Source organism: Mytilus galloprovincialis, chromosome 4 (assembly GCF_965363235.1).
Source record: "Mytilus galloprovincialis chromosome 4, xbMytGall1.hap1.1, whole genome shotgun sequence".
NCBI classification, from domain to species: Eukaryota; Metazoa; Mollusca; class Bivalvia; order Mytilida; family Mytilidae; genus Mytilus; species Mytilus galloprovincialis.
The window spans coordinates 51,891,099-51,918,100 of record NC_134841.1 but is presented as its reverse complement, the minus strand read 5'-3'; the positions used below and the strand labels follow the sequence as shown (position 1 = coordinate 51,918,100).

Genomic DNA, 27,002 nt, shown 5'->3' with positions numbered 1-27,002 from the left:
TGACATAAGTTGAAATCTGGGAAGTTTCTGTAAAAAATAAAATATCCAGCAAACTGATAAATGTTAAACCCATATGTTAAAGCCAGCGGATTCAAAAGTTCTTAAAAGGAAACAACCCTTTACCGTTGATATGATATGAGATGCATTTCATTTGTATATTAAGAAAAAAATGTACATTTTAACAGTTCAACAATTAAAAGCTTGAGATTTCTGTCTTCAACCCTCAGACTTTTCATTGGTTTTCATCGGCTATTTATTGTAATGTACATATGTTACATTTAAGTGGTAAACTTTGAGAGTTTGTTGATATTCCATTTCTTTTTTAAATTTCTTTACTTTCCAAAGATTTTCTTACATCTTTTCTACACTAAAGGAGTTTAAATGCCTTTTATTAAACGAACACTCTTTTAAATATCTAATAAGGTAACAAATTTTTTCTTTGTCTTTAAAATTTGTGTATAACTTATTAATTGCGTTACGCATTATATTGTTATTTTGTGTTTTTTTTTTGTCAGGGAATGAACTTCATTCACAATTCATTACTCAAGTTTCTTGGAAATCTAAAGAGTAGTAACTGTGTTATTGATAACCGCTGGGTGTTAAAGGTCACAGACTTTGGATTGGTTAATTTAAATTATTGTTATAGGAACACTAACCCATCAGAATATCAGCGTTTCAGCAGTATGTATGACGATTTAATACGATTGTCAACTTCGTTGGTGTTGTACTGTCTCAATTGTAGTACAGGCACTTTCTGTGATTTTCATATTTCATTAAACTCTACAGACACTCAGCGCAAATGTTTTAAAAAGAACCAATCATTTGATCTAACCTCAAATACTATTTAAGTTTTTGTTGGACATATACATTTAAATATTATATTCATATCAAATAAGGAATTATGATTTCCAATGCCTTTACAATCACGATTTATCGTCTAATTTTATGAACCATATGTAGAAAAGTACCCTTCACATTCTTATAACAGACAATTTATTACCTAACATTGTAAGATTAATTGCAAAATATGAATTCATTGTTTAATTGACAAAATAATTCAAAAATCGATGTTATCTTATTAATATTTGTGTCTAGTAAATGAAGAATCTTCGCATCGATAGTAAATTGTGTTTGGTTAAAGGTTTCTTCTCGTTCTCTAATTTAAGATCAGTTTTGGACAGCCCCTGAACATGTTACAACGGAAGACAAACCACGTTATGGTTCACAAAAAGGAGACATCTACAGTTTTGGAATTATTCTATATGAAATTATTTTCAGAACAGAACCATACAATACAGATCTTATTTCACCACAAGGTCAGAACTGCATTTTTTTAGATTCCATTTTTACAGCTATTGGAGAAACTATTCTTTGATTAATACATTATACATTTGCTTCAACAATGAAACAACCCTGGACTAAATATTTCATGATTCTTGAAAATCCGAACAAATTTTAGTGTATCCTTATTTTTCTTATATGGATCATGACTGATCAAACATTTCAAAGAGGTTCTACTTACATTGAGAGTAGAAAAAAAAACAGATCTTGAAAATTTTGGGTTACAAACTTTTACAAGTACATGAAAGAACACATATACTAGTATTATTTTTAGTTCTACAATTACTAATATAGTGATAAAATTAACGGTACCAATTTCACAGCACAAGATTTGAAATATTAACAGTGATAATCGGTGCCAAACTATTTGAAACCCAAAACCGAATACAAACGTTAAGAGCTGGTACATGAAGTATAGCCAAAACCGAGTTTTGCATAAGGGATATATATTCCTCAACTTACAATGATTTCTTGAATTTTATATCAGGATGGATTTGACCTATACAATACTGCATGTTATATTGCAAACGAACTTTTATAAAAAAAATGTTTTGTAGGAGAGACAGAAGTTAATTAAAACAATTTAGAGAATGAACGTTAAAAAAATAAATCAAACCAGAACTGTCTCTTATAAATCTGCAATTTAGACATTTGAAATGAAGTCTTAAGTTCAAATCGTATATATAATCTCTATTGAACCTCACTTCTGGTCGTCTGATATGTTTAGTGAAAGAATTCAATCAAATAAGTTTTTACCAATTGATTTATATTCACTATACTGTTATAAAATAGAGCCGAAAAATACCAAAGGCACATTAAAACTCATAAGTGCAATGAACAAATAACAAGTTGTGTGTCATTATGCCGGTGTGGTTCTAGACTGAACGAAAGGGGCTGCTGCCCATACAAGCATTATAGATGAGAATTTAAACCAATTCAAAATAAAAACATATGTATTGAAATAAGATTTTTGCACTTCAGTGTGCTTCTTTTATATAAAAATAAATCTCTTTCTAGAAACATAATATAATTCATTTATCTTTAAGATGTGATTCAGAAAATTCTTGCTTCATCAAATCCCCCTTTTCGACCAGATTTAGATGGATATGAGGATCAACACTTCGACAAAATTCCAGAAATGCAGAAAGTAAAACCTCTAATGGAAAACTGTTGGAATGAAAACCCGATCTATCGACCAACTGCGGTGGCCATTAAACAGAGAGTTTCACAGCTTCAAGGTGGAAGGTATTTACCTAAACATTTTTTTTTTATTTATCTAGTTTAGTCATTCAGATGCTTTTTAGTTTTGAGAATGAATATACATTGCATGCAATTTATAATATCGATAATTCACCGACTCGTTTGTTAAAGTATGCCTAAAAAGAAACAAAATATAATGTTCCCATTTTCTGACGAATAAAAATGTCAATCTGAAGCCATAAAATGACAAAAGAGAAGGACAACACCATAGTAAAAACTAACATTTAAAGACCAATTCACAAAACATTACACAGAAAGAAAAGACTGATCAACACAAACACTATCAAATCATGTGGTCATACTTAAAGTTCAGGAAATGTTATAAGTTACTGTTCAAATAGTGGTATTTATCTTATTGTCCATCGATAGGCGTATTAGGAAACCTTGATTCAATAGTTTCAATGTATTTATAAACCCCAAGGAAGTTACATGAAAGAAAAAAATCCTGTTATAGAGTATCAGCTTCGAGATGTTATACTGTATATGTTCTAAAACTGCACAGTTGCTTTGGGTCGTAAATTTAAGTTCTATAATGACCATGACTGTAAGTCTAAAATGCAAGTCAAGATCTGAAGCAGAACATTCTGTATCTGTGGTCTCTTTTGTATGGAATTCAATCTGGAAAAGAGGGGAAAAGTGGTCTAGGTAGTTTTACTACTGTAATCACTAGCCAGTCAACACCGAGGTTGTCAGTTCGAACACCGCTCGTGCGGGTGCACCCGAATCCAATCTTAATTAACTAGGATTGTCAGTTTTCCTATCATCGGTAGCTGCCTCCACTCATAAATAAAAACTGACGCCTCAAAATAGCTCAAATGTGGCGCTTAAAAGTGGCGTTAAAACACCAACAATCAATAAATCAATCTGGAAAATGTTTTCAATATATTCACCATTTTAATTCTTAACTTAATGGACAAAACGTGACGTCGAAACTTTATGTTAACTTTTTTTCATCTTGCCTATTACGAATAAAAAACATATCGAAAAACAGAAAATCATATGATATTTTAGTAATGATTTTACCCGGAGTTCGTAGCACATTTTAGGTTGTCATTTGCGACTCAGATGCTATGCGGAGTACAATACAGATTGTATGCTTGCATCAACTTACCCAAATAAAGATTCATTCAAAGCCTAAACATTTTGACATTGTTTATGTTTTTATCCGTGTCGGAATTTTAATATTATGATAATTTCTGGTCAAGATTTGACTAAATATCAAAATCCATATATCATCAGGTAAAAACGCTACTGGTGGTGGGCGGTATCATTTTTTTCGACTTTTTTGTTTGAAAGTCCCTCTGCTATATTTCGTCTCTCTTTAAGTCTTTAGGTAGTGTCATACAATTTTGTTTATGTATCATTCAAGAAAGACGAATATTGTTGATAATATGATACAAATCTTGGAGAAATACGCAAACAACTTAGAAGAAATAGTTGAAGTAAGAACCGAAGCCTTGATCGAAGAGAAGAAGAAAACGGATAGATTATTATATCAAATGCTACCGTCGTACGTACATTGATCCTTATCTTAATTTATCAATTTGATGTTATTTGAAAAACATAAAATTAAAAAATATCATATAAGCATGAAGTACAAACATTGTCAGCAAATATAATATAGAAGTGAAATGTTCACGTAAAATATCTAAGGAAAAGTCCAGGTATGAAACATATACACTTCAAGGTGAAAATTAAAACTTTAAGAACTGTATAAACTGTAAACAGTGTATGATCAAAATGGACCAGGGGTGTTACCACAGTAAATACATTTGTACTTCACTGTAAATGTGCATTTAGGTACATTCAAAACCAACAAAAAAGGACATAGTGGAAGACATGACGGATTAAAAAAATGTTACAATGTCACTTCACTGTAACTATTAGTTGAGTCATGAAATATGTAGATTTTGAATATTCACAATACAGTCCGTTGTCATTAACTCTTGTATATATTTTAAAGTGTACAAGCTTTGGTAAATCTTTTAAACTGACATACGTGAGCAGCATAGGATGTGGGAGATAATATGTGATTATTAAAGGTTGAGAAGATGACAATAGTGAAACTTAAATCATCAATTTTGTAATTTATCTAAGTTTAAAGTTGTCTTTAACAACCGATTTAAATAAACATACTCGACATGAAGAATAATTTTGGCCTTTGTTAGTTTTGTATGATTTTTAATTTTAGTTTCTTGTGCATTGGAGACCCATTGGTGCCCTTCGGCTGTTGTCAGCTCTATTGTCGGGTTGTTGTCTCTTTGACACATTCCCCATTTCCATTCTCCATTTTATTATGTTATAGAATATCTTTATTACGAATTTAGAGGAATATGTGAGAAAAAAGTCATAATGCTCTTTAATTGTTTCTCAAATCATAATGAGTTTGATAAATACACGTTAATTAGTTAAAAAAAAATACACGTTAATTACATTAGTGTTAGTGTCTATTGTAATTTCTAGCCGTATGAATTCGGAACACTGCAATCACTACTATAAAATCATTAGCGAAACAGATTCTACCAAAAAAAAAATAAATAAATATAAGAAGATGGGGTATAAGTGCCAATGAGACAACTCTCCATATAAGTTAACCATTAAAGTCACAGTTTGGTCTTCAACACGTAGCCTAGGTTCGCACCAAACAGCAAGCTATAAAGTGTCCCATAAATGATTAGTGTAAAACCATTCAAACGAGAAAACAAACGGTATAATCTATATAAAAAACGAGAAAACGAAACACTTATGAACCACATCAACAAATGACAACTACTGAACATCAGATTCCCGACTTAAGACAGGTGCAAACAATTGCAGCGGGTTTAATATTCAAATAGGTACCACCATTCACCCTTTTCTGAAACAATAGTGTAACTTCACAATACAGACACTTCAGTGAATGCATTGTTCTTCTTAATTTCTACTTCCTGCACTAGAGCAAACCACCCCTGTATCATCTATTTAGATTTACACAGGATTGAAGAGGTATTCTCTATAGTTTGCAATTTTGTCGAAATCTATTTAAAGTTTCCAGTAGTTGTCTCGCTTTTATCATTCTTATGCTGAAGCCATTATCTTCCAATTAATTTAATTGAGGTCTGGAGCTGGCATCTCAATAACGGCTAGTAATCCTTTGTTCTTTTATGTATCATTGTCATTTTGCTTTGTTTCTTTCGTTATCGATTCTGACATAGGACTCGGAGTTCTTTTAAATCGAGTTTTATTGTACGTATTGTTGTGGTTTTTTTTCTACACTGGCTAGAGGTATAAGAGGACGGTTGAGATATCACAAAACATGTTAGACCCCGCAGCATTTTACGTCTGTCCCAAGTTAGGAGCCTCCGATCTTTGTTAGTTTTGTATCATTTGTAATTTTATTTCATTTATATGTTTTATCGTTAAGTATGAGGTCCTTTATCACTCAACTAGTCACATTTTTGTTAAGGGACCATGCCTCAGGATGCGGGATTTATTCGCTGTGTTGAAGACCTATTGGTGGCTTTGGTCGGGTTGTTGAATCTTTGACACATTCACCATTTCCATTCTCAATTTTATTTTAAAAGCTCTACATCATAAGGACAGTTTCGCAGGCATTTTTCAGAACGCATATGCTTTGCTGGGCATAGCTTAATTTATTTATGAATACTGTCATGAATAAACTAGAGCTTTTTCGGTCGATTATTTTTGTACAAAAATAAAAACATGGTTGCTTTATGACATATTTATCTGACATTGATAATTTTTTTTCCTGATAAGATCAGTATTAATCAGCACTTTTTGTGCTGACATGAATTATCATTGATATTGTTATATTTATAAATTAACTGTTTACAAAATTTAGATTTTTTTTAAAATACTAAGGCTTTTCTACCTCAGGCATAGATTACCTTAGCTGTATTTGGCAACACTTTTAGGAATTTTGGATCTCAATGCTCTTCAACTTCGTACTATATTTGGCATTTTTAACTTTTTTGGATTTGAGCTTCACTGATGAGTCTTTTGTAGACGAAACGCATCTTGCGTATATATAAAATTTAGTCCTGGTATCTTTGATGAGTTTATTTGCATGAGAGCTCTTATAAGATCTCTTTCAATTCTGTTTTTGAGATACTATCTTTTTTGTGTTGTTTGATCCTTAACTATACCTTCTTGCAGTGTTTGCACATTATACGTATTTTATTTAAAACTGCTAACTTATCGTCAAAAAATGCGAAATAATGGGATTCAAAAAATATGATGAAGATCTTGCGATATTTCTATAACTGCAAAGAAAAGCGAGAAAAAAAGAAAAAAAAAAGGGTTCTCATAAAAAGGATCACTGTTTTTTTTTTAATTTTGATACCTTTTGTATGCAGCACTTACTGAAAATATTCAATGCTTATTCTTTTAACTCTAAACTAGCTTTTAGAGTAAAAATGCTGGTTTAGCGTAAAAATATAAATCCTGGTCTTCTAGCTTTATGTTCATCTTTTCTACTGATATAATAACTAGAATCATGCAAAAAGACTTAAGAAAAGGACTTTCAAGTTCATCTTACAAATATGACACTTTTTTAGACCACAAAAAAGCACGCGCAAAACATGTTGCAAAGAATTGTGACCTGTGAAATTGTTGTCGCGCATTAAAAACCCCATAGGCACTTTCAAAAGTTGGCAAATATTTTTAGTCTACATCAGACCCGACTGGTAGACTAGAAGACTAAAATTGTGCACAAAGTAAAAGAGTATTGCCTGTATAAAATCCAAATAGTTGTGCTAAATGCGGCGTACTCCATCTATGCTTTTGCGATAGAAGAACCTTGGTGTTTCGAGTAATTCAAAATTTGATGAATAGAAATTCATGGAAAACAATTATCGGATTATATATCCGTACGTATATCTGTTCGGAATCAATATGGTTTCATCAGATTTGCACTTTCGGTTTTTTTCAAATTTAATAAAGGGATTTCATTGGAAATTTTTCTTTAATGTTCTTCAACTTTTTTATTTGTCCTTTTTATTTTCTGTAAGTTCTAAAGCAATATTCTTCATTGAAGCAAGTATGTGTTTGACAAGTGTACGTAACTAGTGACATTCGTTTTCTGCAAGTCTTATATAAACCAATGGTTTATACTGCATGACAGTACATTCGTGTTTTTTTAGTATTACGAATACTCAATCAAAATTGTTATTTCAGACCAGAATCATAAATCAAGGATACATAGTTATCAAAAGTACCAGGATTATAATTTAGTACGCCAGACGCGCGTTTCGTCTTCATAAGACTCATCAGTGACGCTCATATCAAAATAGTTATAAAGCCAAACAATATAAAAGTTGAAGAGCATAGAGGATCAAAAATTTCAAAAAGTAGTGCCAAATACAGCTAAGGTAATCTATTCTTGGGACAAAAAAATCCTTAGTTTTTCGAAAAATTCAAAGTTTTTACATAACACTTTATCGACATCATCATCAATTCATATAATCATTCTTATGTATGAAATATTTTGCAAAATGGTGAGGTAAACGTGATTCACTTTGTGAAGTTGTATGTTATTTTGCATTGCCATGCTCTCGGTTTAAGATAACAAAGCAAATAGAAAATGATTAAAAAAGATACATTGTTTAAAAGGAAATACATACATTACACCAAATATTAATCTTTTCAGGCCTGTAGCTGAACAATTGAAGATGGGCATGAATGTACAACCAGAAATATTTGACTCAGTCACTATTTGTTTCTCAGACATAGTTGGATTTACAAAATTATCATCGCTCAGTACTCCAATCCAAGTGGTAGACTTATTAAACGAATTGTACTCTGGATTTGATTCTACAATTTCGCATTACGATGTGTATAAGGTATGAAGTTCTTTTTTTTCATTGCAGCTTACATAATTCATTTATTGAAAATAACAAAAAGTAAATTCACAAAAATACTGAACTTCTTGGAAAATTCAAAATTGAAAGTTCCAAATCAAATGGCAAAATCAAAAGCTCACAGACATCAAACAAACAGCTGTCATATTCCTGACTTCGTATAGGCATCTTCCTATGTAGAAAATGGTGAATTAAACCTGGTTTTATAGCCAGCTTAACCTTTCTACGCTGCCTCTGTTGAAATAACTAAAACAGAAAGGGCTGTAATTACCTAACATGGCCCCTTTTTGTGACTATGTTGAACGCATCTAAATCGAACTAGATATAAACTTGATAAAGGATACAAAAGATACAGTCAAGTCTGCCTCACATCTTGACTTACATTTAGAAATTGACAATGAGAGTCGGTCGAAAACAAAACTTTTCGACAAAAGAGATGATTACAGCTTCAAAATTGTGAAATACTATGTAGCAAAATTCAAGCAGCGCATGCATACGGAGTATGTATCGTATCTCCCAATTGATACGATAACCCGGGCTTGTATTTTCGATCACGATTCCCTTGATAGAGTGTTGTTGCTCACAATGAAGGTAAGAAACCAAGAGTACCAAATGCTGAAGTTGAAATCATTCATTCGTAAATTTTACGGACGTCATCACAAGTTGGTTGACCTTTATGGAATAACCTATTCACAGATGATATCGGATATGTTCCCTATGTCGTAACTTCAATCCTGTTCACTTTTCACGAATGTGACCTACCGAATAGGACCATTTACCGGGTTTTGTAATAACACGAGCAACAACACGGATGACACATTTTGAGCTGGATCTGCTTACCCTCCGGTGCACCTGTGATCACTTCCATTTTTTGGTAGACTTCGTTTTGCTAAGTCTTTAGTTTTCGATGTTGTGTATGGCGTACTAATATTTGTCCGTTTGTCTTTTTCTTTTTTAGCCATGGCGTTATCAGTTTATTTTCGATCTAAGAGTTTGGCTGTCCTTTTGGTATTTTTCATCCCTCTTTGATTAGAATATGATTCACTGATTTAAAATAAACTGTTTCATCTACCAAAAAATTGTTTCTTGACGTCACAATGGTAGGTGTAAATGCTGTCATAATCGGGAAAATAAGCCAAAAACAGAAATTAGGATGGTTGTCCTTTTCTTTACCTGTGTAAATTTAGTATGGTACTAGTTAATATAGCACATTAACATTCTTTTAATACCAACCGTGCACTACCTGCATGGGTAGTCGATTTCGTTAAAGAAAATCCGCGTCGTTTTAGTAGCATATCTTTACAGTCTCTTTTGTAAAAACTTTACTTATGTCACCTTTTTAAATTTTAGAATGACATGGACACGATCTCTGTTCGGTTTTTAATTGTCTAACAGTTAGTTGAAGTTACATTTAAATCGGAATAGATTGATATGATTCACTTTGAATCATCATAATCGTATTGATGAAAGATATACGTTATCTGCAATGTTTATAACTATTTATATTCAATAATTAAAAGTAATAATTTTTAATATTGGTGTTGTTTTGTACACTTTTTATGCGTTTATATATGTATAAGCAATTCTTAGATTAGCCATGTTGTTGAGCGTACAGTTACTGTTGTTTACTGTAAACTTCTGTAACATTGTGAACCTTTTATCACGAAATCTTTTCAGGTTGAAACTATTGGCGATGCTTACATGGTTGTTAGTGGGCTACCTATAGAAAATGGTCTAAATCATGCCAGAGAAATAACCGATATGTCTTTAGACTTACTGCAATTTGCAGATAAATTTGAAGTTAGTTTTAATCCAGAGTACACATTAAAGTTAAGGATTGGACTACATTCTGGATCTTGCGCTGCAGGTAAATCTTCAATATATATTTTAATCGTGATTTTGTATTGAAAAAAATCCCTCATCATAGATACCAGAATTGATCATTTTTTTCAATTTTAAAAGACTCCTCAATGACGCTCGAATTCAAAAGATTAGAATGGGCAAACAAATTACAAAGTTGAAGATAATAAAGGCTCCAAAATTCCAGAATTTGCTAAATACAACTTAAGAAATCTATTACTGGTGGTTCTCCTGTTGTATTTCATCGACGAAACAGTTTGCTATTTTTTTTATTCATCTTTCGTTTTATTGCAAAGGTTTTCAGAACTGTCTTATTCCCTGTTTCTTTTTTTATTCGATTAGTTCGGTTGTTGACGCTAATGCACATCTTCTGAGTCTTATGATTGTGTGATACCGTAAACAATGATTTTGATATCAAAGCCTTTTTTGCTTCAAACAGGTGTAGTAGGGAGAACAATGCCAAGATATTGTTTATTTGGAGACACAGTAAACACAGCATCAAGAATGGAATCACACGGAAAAGGTAAAGTACATTTCTTTCACCAAAACAGACTTACAAAATCTACATAGTTAAAATCTAAAACTGAAAGTGGTTATTCAAGAAGGGAATCATTAATTGAAGACCGACACAACAAATAAAACTTACTAGATTTTCATTCACTTAGACCCTGTTCACACTAGCATTTTTTTTATCGATCTAATTTGAATCGATCTAAATAAAACCAGTTAGCGTTCACATTATCTTTAATCATATCGATCTCTATCGGTCTAATATGAACCACTGCGTTCACACTTCAATTAAAAACGCAATCGATCTAACCTTTTTGCCCGTAAAACTGTAAACACTGTGTATAAATGTTATAAATAGAACTGATTTATCAAATGCATGTGCTGATACACTGATACACACACTAGGAAAAAAAAATTGGATAAAGTTATTGTTTCTCTTGAATCACAATTTAAAATTTTGATACTGGTGTTATTGCAGTTTTCTTTAATTTTGAAAAAAATAACTGTAGAAACGAAGTTACAACACGACGCCGAAAATACTGCGGTTCCTGCAAAGTAAAAAAAATCAACATAAGAAAAGAAGACACAGATTTTGCAAATCAATGCTATGGCGAAGACAACATGTTTACAGTTTGTTTTAAAGGTCTTTTAACAGAGAACTATGGGTTAAACAACGAACCTATGTGATAGTTTTGCCGCTATACATGCGCATACGTTATTTTCGATTCAATCGTACTAGTTTAAACCGATCTCTGCGTTCACATCTAAAGTAAGATCGGTTTACTTTAGATCGATTCAAACTAAACTACCTCTTTTGGTGTTTTAGTTTAGACCGATTGAAGATCGATTCAATGCGTTCACATTAGCCCTTAAACCGATCTAAAGTGAACCGGTCTAGTTTAAATCGATAAAAATGTTCTAGTGTGAACGGGGTCTTACTTAAGTTCTTCGGCGGGTTGATCTTGTTTTCTTAAAGGCAAATATTTCGATACAGTTAGAATTAGAACGGTACCAATTCTTATGCACAAAATGCGCATTTCGACAATGAATGATTCTGCAATACTTATTTTATTCTAATTGCAGTTTAATTAAGAAACACCCAGGCCATGTGTAAATTTCCAACAATCTATGGCTTCCATGAATTATTTCGATTCAAATAGAACAAATACGATCATTAAAAAACTGAAGCGAGAGTGGGTATGCTGTGTGTGTGGTTGTTCTTTTTACCTCCCCGTTAGATAAAGCTCATGCATTCTAATAAATATATAGCCTGCATGGATAATTTCGTGAATAACCGCTCGAAAAAAACTATATTATTCTTTTAATTCTCCAACCTAACATTTGCCATTTTTAATTTACATGTTTTTCTCGTAAGCTACTGTCAATTCCAAAGTTGACATTTCGTAACTAAGGAGCAGCCATGTTGACTTGCTGAAATCAGTAAATATGCAAATAATGCAATAAAATAGAAAACTAATCAAAATCTACCTCAAAAATCAATTTAAATACACTATTATACGTATTTGGATGGCTCAAGTAACAGAAAAGTTTCAACTCAAGCGTTTTCATTTGTATGACGTCATGTTTTAAATTACTTAAATGCGCAAAAACTTTCGCGGAATTAATTAATTTATTTGTATTTTGTTAATTTCTTCGAGCTCTTGTGCATTATTTCTTTTTATTATGCATCCGAATAGGAATACAAGTTATTTTTCTTTTTTTTAATTGCAATATTTAATTAAACAATAAGACCGGCAAAGGGTTTGCAAATAGGTTCCAATACATGTGGATTTACGATGGAAGTCATGATATTGTAACAGCCATTATTATGTATATTCCTGAGTCAGCGCTAAGTATAGATATATCGAGATTTTTATATCAATTCCGGATTGTTGAAAGGATTGGACTATTGGGGTTGTTTTATGGGAATCGTCTTGCATTTGAATACTCAATCAAATGTATTCTGCATTGACTGTTTATTTTCAATTGTTGAAATTCAAACGAAGTCAAGATAAAAGACTAAACTTTAGTGAGAAAATTTTCATTTGTTTTTAATGATAATTGATATAGATAATGCTGGAGATTATTAATCGGGCTAATTTACGGACGCCATCACGAGTTGGTTGATCGTTTGGAATAACCGTTTCACAAATGATATCGGATATGTTCCTTATGTCGTAACTACAATCCCCTTCCCTTTCATGAATATGACCTACCGAATTAGACTATTTACCGGATTTGTTATCACATAAGCAACACGACAGGTACCGCATGTGGAGCAGGATCTGCTTACCTTTCCGGAGCACATGAGATCACCCCTAGTTTTTGGTGGAGTTCGTGTTGCTTATTCTTTAGTTTTCTATGTTGTGTCATTTGTACTATTGTTTGTCTGTTTGTCTTTTTCATTTTTAGCCATTGCGTTGTTAGTTTAATTTCGATTTTTGAGTTTGACCTTCCCTTTTGGTATCTTTCGTCCCTTTTTAGCTCACCTGGCCCACAGGGCCAAGTGAGCTTTTACCATCAGTTTGCGTCCGTCGTCCGTCGTCGGTCGTCGTCCGTCGTCGTTAACTTTTACAAAAATCTGCTCCTCTGAAACTACTGGGCCAAATTAAACCAAACTTGGTCACAAACATCATTGGGGTATCTAGTTTAGAAAATGTGTCCGGTGACCCGGCCAACCAACCAAGATGCCCCCCACGGCTAAAAATAGAACATAGGGGTAAAATGCAGTTTTTGGCTTATAACTCAAAAACAAAGCATTTAGAGCAAATCTGACATGGGGTAAAATTGTTTATCAGGTCAAGATCTATCTGCCCTGAAATTTTCAGATGAATCGGACAACCCGTTGTTGGGTTGCTGCCCCTGAATCGGTAATTTTAAGGAAATTTTGCTGTTTTTGGTTATTATCTTGAATATTATTATAGATAGAGATAAACTGTAAACAGCAATAATGTTCAGCAAAGTAAGATTTACAAATAAGTCAAGTGACCGAAATGGTCAGTTGACCCCTTTAGGAGTTTTTGCCTTTATAGTCAATTTTTAACCATTTTTCGTAAATCTTGGTTATCATTTACAAAAATCTTCTCCTCTGAAACTACTGGGCCAAATCAATCCAAACTTTGCCACAATCATCTTTGGGGTATCTTATTGAAAAAATGTGTCCGGTGACCCAGCTATCCAATCAAGATGGCCCCCACGGCTAAAAATAGAACATAGGGGTAAAATACAGTTTTTGGCTTATAACTCAAAAACCAAAGCATTTAGAGCAAATCTGACATGGGGGTTGAATTGTTTATCAGGTCAAAATCTATCTGCCCTGAAATTTTCAGATGAATCGGACAACTTGTTGTTGGGTTGCTGCCCATGAATCGGTAATTTTAAAGAAATTTTACTGTTTTTGGTTATTATCTTGAATATTATTATAGATAGAGATAAACTGTAAACAGCAATAATGTTCAGCAAAGTAAGATTTACAAATAAGTCAATATGACCGAAATGGTCAATTGACCCTCTAAGGAGTTATTGTCCTTTATAGTCAATTTTTAACAATTTTCATAAAATTTGTAAATTTTTATTAACATTTTCCACTGAAAATACTGGGCCAAGTTTATTATTGATGGAGATAATTGTAAGCAGCAAGACTGTTTAGTAAAGTAAGATGTACAAACACATCACCATCACCAAAACACAATTTAGTCATGAATCCATCTGCTTTCTTTGTTTAATGTTCGCATAGACCAAGGTGAGCGACACAGGCTCTTTAGAGCTTCTAGTTTACTTTACCATCTCATTCAATTGGCTTTTTTACATATAGTTATTTGGACTCTAAATGACATGGTAAGTATGCACATCGATGTAGCTAAACCAAAATTCGGTGCAAAATAATTTTATTTTATTGTATATTTTAGATTCAAGAATACACATTAGTCATCAAACATACGAAATATTAAACCCAACAAATCGATATGACTTGACCTTCCGCGGGGAGCTTCTAATAAAGGTATAATATATGCTTGTAGAAATTTTAATTATAACCTTTGTTTATTGATAACTTCATTATTTTCAAAGAAATTGTGTATAGAATTAGAAAATAAGATGTAAAATGTAAAGTTATTTAAAAATTGTTTTTCTATTTGAACAAAAAGGGTGAAATCCAAAATCATTTGTACCTGCAATCTGCTTTTTTCAGGGAAAAGGATTGCAAAGAACCTATTGGGTCCAAGGAAAAAAGGATCAAAGAAATGACGGTTGTTTAGAATCAAGTGACCAAGCGGAAAAAAGATAGATTCAGGAAAGCAATAAAATTGAGAATGACCCACACTCTTCTTTAATTCTAATAGAGCATGTCAGGACTATGTAATTAATTATCCATTATCTCATTACTATTATTTGTTGTTTGTTTATAAATATATGACAGTAGAATGGACCAATATTTTGTTTTCAAATTATCAACTGGATCAATATCTCATGTGCATTCATGATTTAAAATAGATTTCTCTGGGTTAACTGATAAAATACGCCAACAATATAAACGGTCGACCTTATTATAGATAGGTGAAATGATTAACAACATGCACCACCATTATTTCACAGTTAACTATTGACTTAAATTGAAACAACTGCTGGTGGAAGTTTTAATCCCGAGGGTGCATGGATCAACAACCCAGTTTTTAGCATGTTTTTGTTGACATCCAATATAACTGAAACGACATTTTGTGTGGATTCATTGTTTAAAATTCATTCAAAAAAGCCAAAGTCGTATTTGAGACTCCTTTTTGGAATTTTAGGTTTTTAAAACTTCGTTTAGGATTTTGGCTTTTTAAATAAAGGCAACAGTAGTATACCGCTGTTCAACACCGAAACGTAACACACACAGAAACGGACCAAGCATCAGACCAAACACCACGAGAATAACAAATATAACATGAAAACCATGAATTTGGGATAGACAAGTACCGTGCCACGTCTTATCTCAATTTCTCAAAAATAAGAGAAAACACAAACGACTCAACGTTAAAATGCAACACACACAGAAACGAACAATAATATAACAATGGCCATCTTCAAGACTTGGTACAGGACACTTTTAAAGGGGAATAAAAGTGGTGGATTGAACCTGGTTTTGTGGCATGCCAAACCTCGCACTTTAATGGCAAAGTTAAATATAACATTGAAATGACAACATAATATTACAGGACTACAATACAAATTAATAGAACATATTAGACAAAGAAAAACATGATAAATAGATAACAAAAAGCATCAGGTTTAAAGTTCAATAACATTTTCCATTCGTGCGCCACCAACGAGTGATGGGGGAATATCGTATAAATTGGGAGATATATACTCTGTATGCAGGCGCTGCTGGAATATTGCTACATAGAAATGGAAAGTTCGAAATCGAGAAGCTGAAATCATCTCTTTTTTCGTAAAGTGTTGTTCTCAAAAAGTAAATCACAAAAATACTGAACTCCGAGGAAAATTTAAAACGGAAAGTCCCTAATCAAATGGCAAAATAAAAAGCTCAAACACACGAAACGAATGGATACCAGCTGTCATATTCCTGACTTGGTACAGTTTTAACCGACCCTGATTGGCAATTTCTAAATGTAAGTCAAGATATGAGACAGAATTAACTGTATCTGTTGTATCCTTCATCTCTAGTTCGATTGGAAAGAGGCGTTCAACATAGTCACAACATTATGAATGATTTAGTGAAGGAACATCATCTATATAGCGTAAAGTAAAGTGAAAGTATATGGCTTGGTTTATTCGATGAGTTAAAACATATTTCTAATTCTATTCATACAGGCTTACCGTGGATACTGTAAAGTGACTTACCAAACATGGTTACAATAGCTAATTTACCAATGAATACAGTTAATAATGCGTTTATTTATAAAAAGTACATTCATGAATATAATAAACTAAAATAAAAATAATGATGTTTTTATATACATATATTTATATATTAATTACAGGTTAAATCAAGTTGTATATAGCTTCGTTTATCCATAAAAAAATCCACAACAAATATATTAGTAGATAATCAAATTTTATAATCGTTGTTCTAACGTTTTCATCCTTCACGGGATACAGAAAAGATCTTGAAAAGCCCTTTATAAAGACAATGATATCAAAGCTAAATGCGTAAAGGAAGTACGTAGTTTATGCACAACAATATTGTTATAACACACTACCCCGTGGTAACATTGCTGAGTTACATATCCTGTGAGTTACATATCCTGATAAGTCCCTTCGAGGATGGAAATGTTAGATCAATGATGCTAATATTTTATTATCTACTGTAGATTCATTTATTTTCGTGGATACCAATTTTTGTGGTTTTAGGAACACTTGAATATTCGTCGATATTCAATTTCATGGATTTGACAAAGTCTGCATTCATTCCTTCAGAACATTTGTAATTCGTTGAAAATTTAAATTCGTAGTTCGCCTCTACCCACGAAATCCACGAAAATTGGTATCCAACGAACATTAATGAATCAACAGTACATAGCTGATTTTTGTGTTTTTTGTATATAAAAATAAATGTATTTAAGTAAATTACTAACTTTTGATAACATTTTGATATCTTATTAACTCTGTAGACACGCACTAAAGTCGGTGAATAAAGTGAGAAAATAAACCTTTTCTTCTGTTACACGATTTGTATTATTTATTATTATTTGTATTAATATTTTAAACACACACATAATTGATTCCTATCTTTTTAGATTGATAGCTATCTTATGCATTAAGTTGTATATTTAGATGGTTTGGTTACCAGTTTGGAATTATTTATTCGCCCTTGGATACATTAAGTAACGTGTTTTTCTTCTTTCTACTTTCTTTTCCCTCATTTTGTTAAATATATAAATGACGATTTTATCTGCTATGTATATAGACATATTATCAGCCATTAAAACGACTCTTTTAATATTTGGTTTACCTCAAAATATCGAGTAAATTTCATTCCGGGGTTGATAAAAAGAATTTTAATACCATTCTTTTTTCTCCATTTTATCTGATTTCAAAAGCAAAAAGGCTCTTCAACTTTTCTGATTTCACAGTGGCATTACAGGTATTTTTTTGGATTCATTTGCGTATTGTAAGCCTTATTGAACTGTTAAGAATATCGGAAAATCAACATGATGTAAAGACTTTTTTATGATCATGTACTATATTGACTACTGATATATATGCCAATATTCTTATAAACACGACGAAATTGTTTTCAAGTTTGATTTTAAGAATATAAATTCTAAGTTTTAACCATATAGAAAGATAGATGTTTAATGAATGCAATTGCGACATTTTATATATAAACTTCAAGATAAATATAATAAGAGATACGCTGCACGTGTATACAATATACAGTTTCTTTTATATCGTGACGTGTTTTCGAAGAACAGTCCATTTATAAAGGATCAGTTTTTTTCGTATATTCACTCCGAATAATTGAAAAATCGGACAGAGATTTTATTTATGGGTAGTCTCCCAAATTTGGCCTTTTGCAATATAAATGACAAGATGTCTACAATAAAACAATTAAACACAACAACATTTGATGTAGTATAATTTTAAAATTTTTAAGCCATACCAACAAAGACTGAACACCAGTTGAGTGCATGCATTCAAATATGTTTTGTTGTATAATTTAGTTCTACTATTAAATACTTGCAGTTAGTACAAATCTTAAGTGTATTTGAGAACAATAAAGGAATATGCATACATGTTATGATATGGGACCGGCATATTTATTGCAGTAACAAAATGTTTGCATGAAGACATACCACACATTGATATTTCTTTTTGATGTATCAAAAGTTCTCAAAATGATGTGAATACGTGGGAAATCCTTGTAGCTTGTTAACTGCAGTTTTAGCTTTCTCTACTTGTAACGTCATTGGTGGAGGACCACAGCTGAAAACTCCTACTTGCTTAACCTATAATAAAATATCCACAAGAATTATATTTTTCTAGTAAACAGATATAAATATGTAAGCTATTCAAATTAAAACACGTTATTCTAATCTGTTTTCATAACGTTTTTGTTTCTTTACGTTACTACATGTAAATTATAAGTTTATACTAATTTAAGCTAAATACGTATATCGCACTTTACGTTGTGAACATACATTTAATAATGCTACAAAATTATGAATTTCGATTCGAATTGTCAATTGAATTGAGATATGAATTTACATTAAGCATCTTTGGTATCGAATGATATGCATAATGTCTCTTCGACATTTCGGAAAAAAATCCTTACAAAATAAAATAGGTGCATGTTGTTTAATTCACTTACATTTGGATGTTCATATTTTAGTGACTGCAGGAAGTCTTGAAAATTTGGTCGTCCAAAATGTGTCTTTGCCGCCAATCCAGTAAACAAACTTTTACCTGCGATCTTTTGGAAATGACGCTCACATATGTACTAAAAACAGGAAAACGAGAATACTAGATAAAAATAATATCCTTATCGTAAATTAACACAAATAGATGGAAATATGTTGACTAGACTGAGTTAGCTACATTTTGTAACTGGTATCTTTAAACTATAAGTACAGCTACTACATGCAATGCAAATAATAATATATCGGAATAATTTTAGAAAGAATTTTTACATCAAAACCCTGTGAAAAAATAGAAATCAAAGAAAGCAATATATAATTAAAAGTGTGGAAGCCTTTCAACAGGGTAGTCGTTCAATTTTGATGGAAGGAGATGAAAAATGCTTGTAATATGCTTATTTCTTTCACGCTTTTTTTCCATACTGCAAACTATTACAATAGATTATCATACATACCAGCATAGTGGTTCTCAAATCAAATTTTTGCTGAAACTGAGTGATAAATATGTGTGTAGCCACCAGGTTATTTGTATCGTTTGTTTCAACTTCACGAATCACGTCTGTCAACCATTCAAATTGCTTTTGAGATCGGGTTACCCAAATGAAATAGACCTAATGTAACGAAATAAAATATGGCATAAAATTATAACAACTAACAATTCTAATCAAAAATTACAATAAAATTTAATTCACCTTGGACCTGAATTTATTTATTTCCGTTAGAATAATTCAGTATCAACAATTTTTGCTTTTTTTTTTGGAGAGGGACAAGGGTTAATGATAAGGGCCCAATGTGGGGTTTTAACACCATTGAAAGATTGAATCAGTAACACATGTTACTATTTTCTGTTTCATTCCATTGGACCCTACTTTCCGTACCTTTGGTAATATTATATTTATAAAACATGTCTTCATTATGCCGATGTTACTAAATGTTATAAATTCTTATCTGTAAAACCAAATTTAGCAGATGAAATATGTCAATGTTGTGATTCTGACAAATGTTCTACATTAATGGGATATAGATTTAATAATACAGCGGAATATGTTCTATATACCTCAACGAGTAAGTCTTTCCTTACTCTTATTTGCAGACAGCTTTTTTGTATCTTGTGATCTTAAAAGTTAATAAACGTTAAAAGACAAATGTATAAATAGATTCTGAAAGAAAACAATTAATGATTTATTTTTTAACAATAGTAAGGATTGTTTGTCAACAGATAACGATCGGTAAACATCGAGTGTAAAAGAGGCATTAGCTATCAAATTTATGTTGATTGATTTGACTCAAATTCTCATATTTGATTTAAAACACACTAAAACATACTAAAACATATATCTAAATTACAATCAGTCTGAAATAAACAGTAAACAATGCATGTACTCCATTAAATATATCAGATATTTCAACAGGACGCCATATAAGTAACTATCAAGATGACATCCGAAGACTTCCAATCTTAACATAACACGATATAAACATAACCCGATATAGATAGATAGCGACCCCGTGCGATTTTATTTTTCCAGGTCGGTTTGATTTCATGTTATAGATTAAATAATACGTGAATAACCTGTATAAGAATGCATCGAATCAGTAAATGAAATGGTTCAGCTGTGTTTTTCTTTTAATATTAACATTATTTTCCTTTAGAAGGCAGACAACAACTTAAACATGCGCAACAAAGCTCTAGATAATGGGTTGAATTGCAGGTCATATGAATACAGATTCAATGAGGTCATTTTATGCACTTGCAGGTGACTAATTCATCACCGAAGTATATTTGCTTATTATGGAAAAAATTGAACCAAATTGGCTGCTAAAAACGCATTACTATTGCATTATCTGATTTTTAATAATGTAATAATGAAACAAACAAAATCATATTCTATTTTTTCCTGATCTAATGCCCAATTAATCAGCAGCTAAAATTGAGAACGATAATTTGAAAATAAACATGCACAGATAACATCGTTTTGAATGAATGCATGCATAGGTTCAATAATTTCCTTAACATTATAATAACTAGCAATTGATTTTCTATTACTTGATTCAACTTTGTACTTATTTGTCAGTTTTAACTTTTTCTGATTCGAGCGTCACTGATGAGTCTTTTGTAGACGAAACGCGCGACTGGTGTAAATACAAAATTTGATCCTGATATCTATGATGAGTTTATTTATTGCCACACCTTCTATAACTTCTTTTCAATAAGACTTGTGTTTATTCCCTGTAGCTTTGCAATCGAAATCTGTATCGATGTAGCAAAGCTTAATTTGTTCGTATCCACTTGTTCATATATTACAGAAAATTAAACTTTTAACTACCTTAATTGAATGCGTGCTTTGATGTAGAAGTCAACAACAAATACGCAGGTACAAAAACAAGATAAATTGCACAGAATTTTGTATTCTAACAGTAGAAATCGATAGCGTTTGTAATCATTTTAAAGCAGGATATTATCCATTAATGATTTTTAAAGGTTACCTTTTGACATGGAAATTTTACAGGAGATTTAGATCTGTAAACAATGTCTTTAAGAATTGATGCAAAAGGTGTGACGCCAATGCCACCACCAACTAATACAGCAACGGGATATTTATACCAATCTTGATGACCTTCGCCGAATGGACCATCAACATATAACTGAAAAATAAAATTCCAATAATGTTAATATATATAAATACCAATAAATTTCAATGGATTAAGGATGGGTGTGAAAGGGTCAGCATCCAAAAACAAAAAAGGAGATTAATTTGTCAAAGATAACACTAACATCATCAACGATGGATAAGAAATTACCATTGTTAACACCACTTAAAAGTCTGCTCATATCTATTATATTAAAGTATTAATATCATCGAAAAAGATGGTCGAATTTCTAACTATTAATTTAATTGCACCATGATTCGTATTTAAAGCATTTTTTTTTATCAAATAAAAAATGTGAAAATCAGCAGATGAGGTATTCGCTGGACAAAATATAAAACAATACAAATCAGAAAACAAATGGACATGCGTTAAACAGGAGCTTGAAATTTGGGTTAAAAATTTATTTGAATTATTACCAACGCATATCACAAATTCATATTTACAAACGTGGACAATCTGTATTATGACAACAAATTTGCTTTAGATAACTATATTTTGTCCTGTTTTCCGTCACAACGGTTGTGCACAAAAATAAGAAATATTTATGTTAGATGGCAATGTAATCAATTAGTATTATCGTTGCAGATTCAAGTATCTTTCTTGCTAGTAATGTTACAGATATTTATTTGTTTAATTTAATATTTACAGGTGGATATTTGTCTCCCTCTTCTATATTATTTGCATCGTACACTCTTCTGAGATTCGTTGTCCACGGTCCTACCGCTCTGATATGTAGACTCAAGAAGTCCTCATGAGGAGCAGATGTAAGAGTAAATGGATGATATTCCGAATCTCCTAACTTTATACAAGCTATTCGTACCCACTGTCCAGATTTGTACTCAAAATTCAACGGTCTTCTGAATTTCAAAGCCGTCACCTCTACAAATATCAAAGTATGTTTCTTATATTAAAATATCATAATGCACGGTGATCTAAAGTAGCGCTTTGTGCATTAACGAGGATACTCAAAAAGTAAAGTCACAAAAATACTGAACTACGAGGAAAATTCGATCGTAAAGTCCTTAATATTTTGAAAATTATTCTCAGATTGAAAAAAAAAGAATGTAAAGCATTTGAGAACCACAGAAACAGATCATCCTGTACTGTTTAGTGTCATCTTTACACGAATAGTTGCAACGTACATGTCGTAAGTTTAAGCACATTTATATAGTTTCATTCATTGAAAAGTTACAGACAAAGTGTAGAATAATGGTATAGACTAAAGTTCTCGCGATCAGACATTTGCTCGAATCAAATGCATGAACAAAGTTTGAAATTTTCCTTTATATTCATAAAATGTATGCAGTTACATGACCAAGAAATTGAGAATTTTAATCTTGAAATAATGTCAGACTACACTCACCAGAGGGTAGAAGTTCTGCCTGTTTTACTTCAATCAGTATCTGATTCCGTGATAAACTGAATAGTTTGTCCAAAACAAACAGTATTAATGGTCCTAAGAGATAATAATGAGTAAGTGGACTCTGCACCAGTCTTCCAAGACCATGCATTATAAGGAAAATGTATAGTAAGATATAAAAACTATGAGTAATCCAAAACGCTCTGAACAGGTTACGTCTGACAAATGGCATGGCGAACACATACATCACTATAACAATCAAAGTCAGAATAATTCCAGTCATTCCTAAAGAAACAGATAATTAACAATATCAGTAACAGTGGATTTAAAATAAAGCTATCAATATGCACAAATTAAAAAGAAACTAACCACCATTCATTATTATGCAAGTACAGTAATCACATTACAGTGCATGCTATCAAATTAAGTTTCTACAAATTGTCATCATCTCCTCTAAAAATATTTGACCATATCATTCCATGTCCCGCTCTCAACAACCAATTTCCATATTCAGTTAACACGGAATTTGTGTTGTAAACTTGATTCGTTATATGTTTTTTTAAAGTTCACATTACAATGGTCAATAATTGACATGTGTACTTAGTTTTATAATGATGTAACAACAGCGTCATGAACGAACAGATGTTCAGCGTTAGGCGGGACATTAAAACAAGCAATTGAGTAAATGCTTGTAATATAAACAATTTCTTTCGTTTATGTTTAAGAAGTAAAAAACTAAAATATATACTGAACGTACCTGTTATTGTCTGAAATGCCCAGTAGTGGAAAGATGCAAGCACGTCTGTTCTACAAGTAAAGAAATGTGATTTATAGTTAAATCGAATATGAAAAATATCTAATAGATTCCAATGACAAAATTTAATAAATTTCAAAAAAAGATATATTTTTTTTAGAGAATATAAGTATTTTAGAATTTTCCTTTGAGCTCGTTTTTTAATATCATATTTTTCATTATTAAATTTTCATTGACGTTGACGTCTAAATTAATTTAAACATTATGCCTGAAAAATATGACAAATCCAGTAAATTGAACTGTTCTGATGTTTTGCTGTAGATAATTTGTATATTTCATGCTGTGTCATATTCCTATTACGATGGAGTAGTGGCAATAAGGTCCTTATTTGGCCCAAAAATTACTGCAAATTTAAAAGTTATCATACATATTTTTAAAGTACCGAAAACTTACTAAGTTACAAGGTTCTCAGAATAACAAAACAATTTTGGACATTTAACAAGTTACCATGGCAACAAATCATGACTTAATTTGAATAATTTTTTTTAAATTTCGTGATTTTTCTTATTTTCCATCCAATTTCTAGCATATTTTAGATTGAAAAAGTATGAGTGCACCCAAGAAACAACTTTATATTTTGTGATATTTTGTCAATAGTTATAATAAAGCTTCTGTTAAATTATGTTGTTGTTTCTTGGCTGCGCACGATGTTTCCACAACGTAAATAAAGATAGGAAACTGCATAAATTCTGTATTTTTCATCGTTTTTGTGAAAATAGTACATAGTATGACGTAATTGTGACGTCATCACATAAAAATCTTAATATTTTCATTTATATTTCTTCACCCTATGTATTTCTCAACATTATGTGCCTATTTGAAAAAGCAAACATTTTATTTTCTGAGGCCAAAACCAGGCCTTTATGCCTCTGACATACTTACGCCCTGAAATATTCCCTAAAATAACAGTTAGCATCAGATGATGGTTGTGTACTGATATGATACAAATTTATTCCATGTCCAACACAATGTACAACTAAAATTAAAAAGAAGTTAAACCTTATTATCAATGAAACACAAATCAATTTTCGCAATTTATGAGAAATCAGGGTAGGATATATAAATGTGGAGCGTTCAATTGGCTGAGTCCTGCAATTGATGAAACTAATACATGTTAGTGAAAAATCATACCTCATTATGAATTCAGGTTAAGACTGAATACACCAACATAACAAAATTATTTTGTGATCTTTAAATGTTGGTGATGTATCTATAAAATAAACTGGGTGCATCATTGCCCAAAGAACATGATCAGCATAAATAGTTATGCAATCTGTTCACAGGTGAAAGATACTGATTAAAACTAAGGTGCTGACGAATTTTATATGTCTTTTTTTAATATGACTAAGTCGCATTTACTCATTAATTCGTACAGAGATATAAAAAAAAATGAAGTGCAATTTTCCATGTAGTCATAAGGATGAATTCGGATTTTCCGAATCACGATGCATAAAACATTCGTTTGTTGAATATCATGCAAAGACAAATACATGAAAATGGGCTGCACAAACTTTCTCTTCTCTTTGTCTCTAAGGAATAGTTGCCTCATAAGTTTTCCTACCATATATCCCTATTCTTATATAATTACACCAGAAGTATGTTTCATTATACTAAGTTATTCTGATTGACCAACTGCACATCACGTTTTATTGCTTAAGCAATTGCATTACTCAATAAAACATATCATTCATGAGGTTCGAAACCACAATTGTCGTCCCTTGATTTTCTTTGTCCACGAATATAGTCCCTAGTGTTGACAGTGGGTTACTTGCCATTAACTTTTATACCCCTTCCAGATTTATTTCTCCATGTTTAATGCCTCAAATTGCAAGTAGGGGGTGAAATTACACTGTAAACAAATTTGGGTCCAGAATTCTTAAGGAAAGAAGTGATTTGGTCTAGGTGAAAAAGGTTGAAAATTAGCACTTCGGAAGCTGTCAGAAGATTTCAAGACGCCCTAAACATAAAATTGTCCATATTTTGAGTTAGAGCCGATGAAATTTTTTATAATTTTGATATAATTTGTCCCAAAAGTAGTACAACACACTGTAAACATTTCATTGAGAAAGCGCAGGTGGGATTTTTTTTTCATTTTCATTTATGTTCACCACGAAATAATTGTGGTCTCGGACCATGATAACACGAGGTCCCACAAAAAAGTGCACAGGTAAATAAAATAAAAAAATTATAAAATTCGTGTTTTCATGATCCTAGCTAACAAAATGTAATTATAAGTAATGAATGCTTCTTTTTGTAACTTCATATGGTTGTAAAAACGTTGACCGTGCGCACATTTTTAGAAAATGTACTTCGTTCAACGCTTTTACACCCCGATGAAGTTACAGAAAGAAGCATTCAATTCTTAAATAAAAGCTCAGAATAGTGTATAGTTGTATAATTAAAATTTTGACAGCGGGAGTTGCATGGTATGGATCGAAATGCGTGTGGTGTAATAAAATCGGTAACGTTTATGTTATTGCTACATTTATACATGTGATCATCAGAAATTTTACAGTAACGTAGACACATTTCAACCTTTGTCGTACTGAAGGAATGTTCTTTGTGTCAATTATTCTTCTTTGACTTTTAACAATTTACCGGCAGATGAACCAGCACATTTGTGGTACTTTAATCATTAATATTTTGGTGTTGTTAGTGTTTTTGTTGGTTTAAGGCATAAGCTATATTTATCTCAAATTAAAACTAAAAAGCTATATACACGTACCAGTGAAAACAAGAGCTAATGCTGCAATGAACTTATGCATAGCAATTGCAGAGTCAAAAGGGATAAACCTATGTAGAAAAGTCTCTCTCATAAATGTGATAGTATTTCTGCTCATTGTTACCAGCAAACAAGAATATGCCCACATCATAACACTGGCAGCACCTCGTGTTATTGTTACACCATATCCAGCAATTCGTCGTAGTCCACCATGCTCTCTGTCCACGGAATAATCTATTGGAAACAGAAACTGTTTATACGAAATAAG

General features: G+C 31.7%; 2 protein-coding genes across 2 annotated transcripts in view; one reads left to right on the top strand and one right to left on the bottom strand.

The window, feature by feature from the left end:
• The first annotated feature begins 521 nt into the window (after positions 1-521).
• LOC143072402 (atrial natriuretic peptide receptor 1-like) lies at positions 522-15,144 on the top strand. Its single transcript, XM_076247314.1, has 9 exons — positions 522-681; positions 1,167-1,316; positions 2,388-2,586; positions 3,971-4,111; positions 8,249-8,441; positions 10,137-10,326; positions 10,759-10,842; positions 14,738-14,829; positions 15,019-15,144. The coding sequence occupies exons 3-9, from the start codon at positions 2,480-2,482 to the stop codon at positions 15,112-15,114; spliced, it is 903 nt and encodes a 300-aa protein (XP_076103429.1). The 5' UTR covers positions 522-681; positions 1,167-1,316; positions 2,388-2,479; the 3' UTR covers positions 15,115-15,144.
• A 1,560-nt stretch (positions 15,145-16,704) lies between these two features.
• Positions 16,705-27,002, bottom strand: part of LOC143072400 (dual oxidase 2-like) — a 76,477-nt gene continuing 66,179 nt past the window's right edge. Inside the window, exons 23-31 of the mRNA XM_076247313.1 lie at positions 26,738-26,968; positions 24,895-24,988; positions 23,956-24,005; positions 23,202-23,483; positions 22,485-22,717; positions 21,674-21,832; positions 19,642-19,797; positions 19,141-19,269; positions 16,705-18,778 (exon numbers count right to left, since the gene is read on the bottom strand). Of these exons, the coding sequence (XP_076103428.1) occupies positions 18,653-18,778; positions 19,141-19,269; positions 19,642-19,797; positions 21,674-21,832; positions 22,485-22,717; positions 23,202-23,483; positions 23,956-24,005; positions 24,895-24,988; positions 26,738-26,968 (1,460 nt within the window). The 3' untranslated portion in view covers positions 16,705-18,652. The remainder of the gene's footprint in view (positions 18,779-19,140; positions 19,270-19,641; positions 19,798-21,673; positions 21,833-22,484; positions 22,718-23,201; positions 23,484-23,955; positions 24,006-24,894; positions 24,989-26,737; positions 26,969-27,002) is intronic.

What these genes read in the sequence shown, in the direction of transcription:
- LOC143072402 (XM_076247314.1), top strand. Translation starts at nt 2,480, where the DNA reads ATGCAGAAAGTAAAACCTCTAATGGAAAACTGTTGGAATGAAAACCCG. An exon ending in TCACAGCTTCAAGGTGGAAG is followed by an intron (nt 2,587 to 3,970) that starts GTATTTACCTAA and finishes GTATCATTCAAG; the next exon opens with AAAGACGAATATTGTTGATA. An exon ending in AATGGAATCACACGGAAAAG is followed by an intron (nt 10,843 to 14,737) that starts GTAAAGTACATT and finishes TGTATATTTTAG; the next exon opens with ATTCAAGAATACACATTAGT.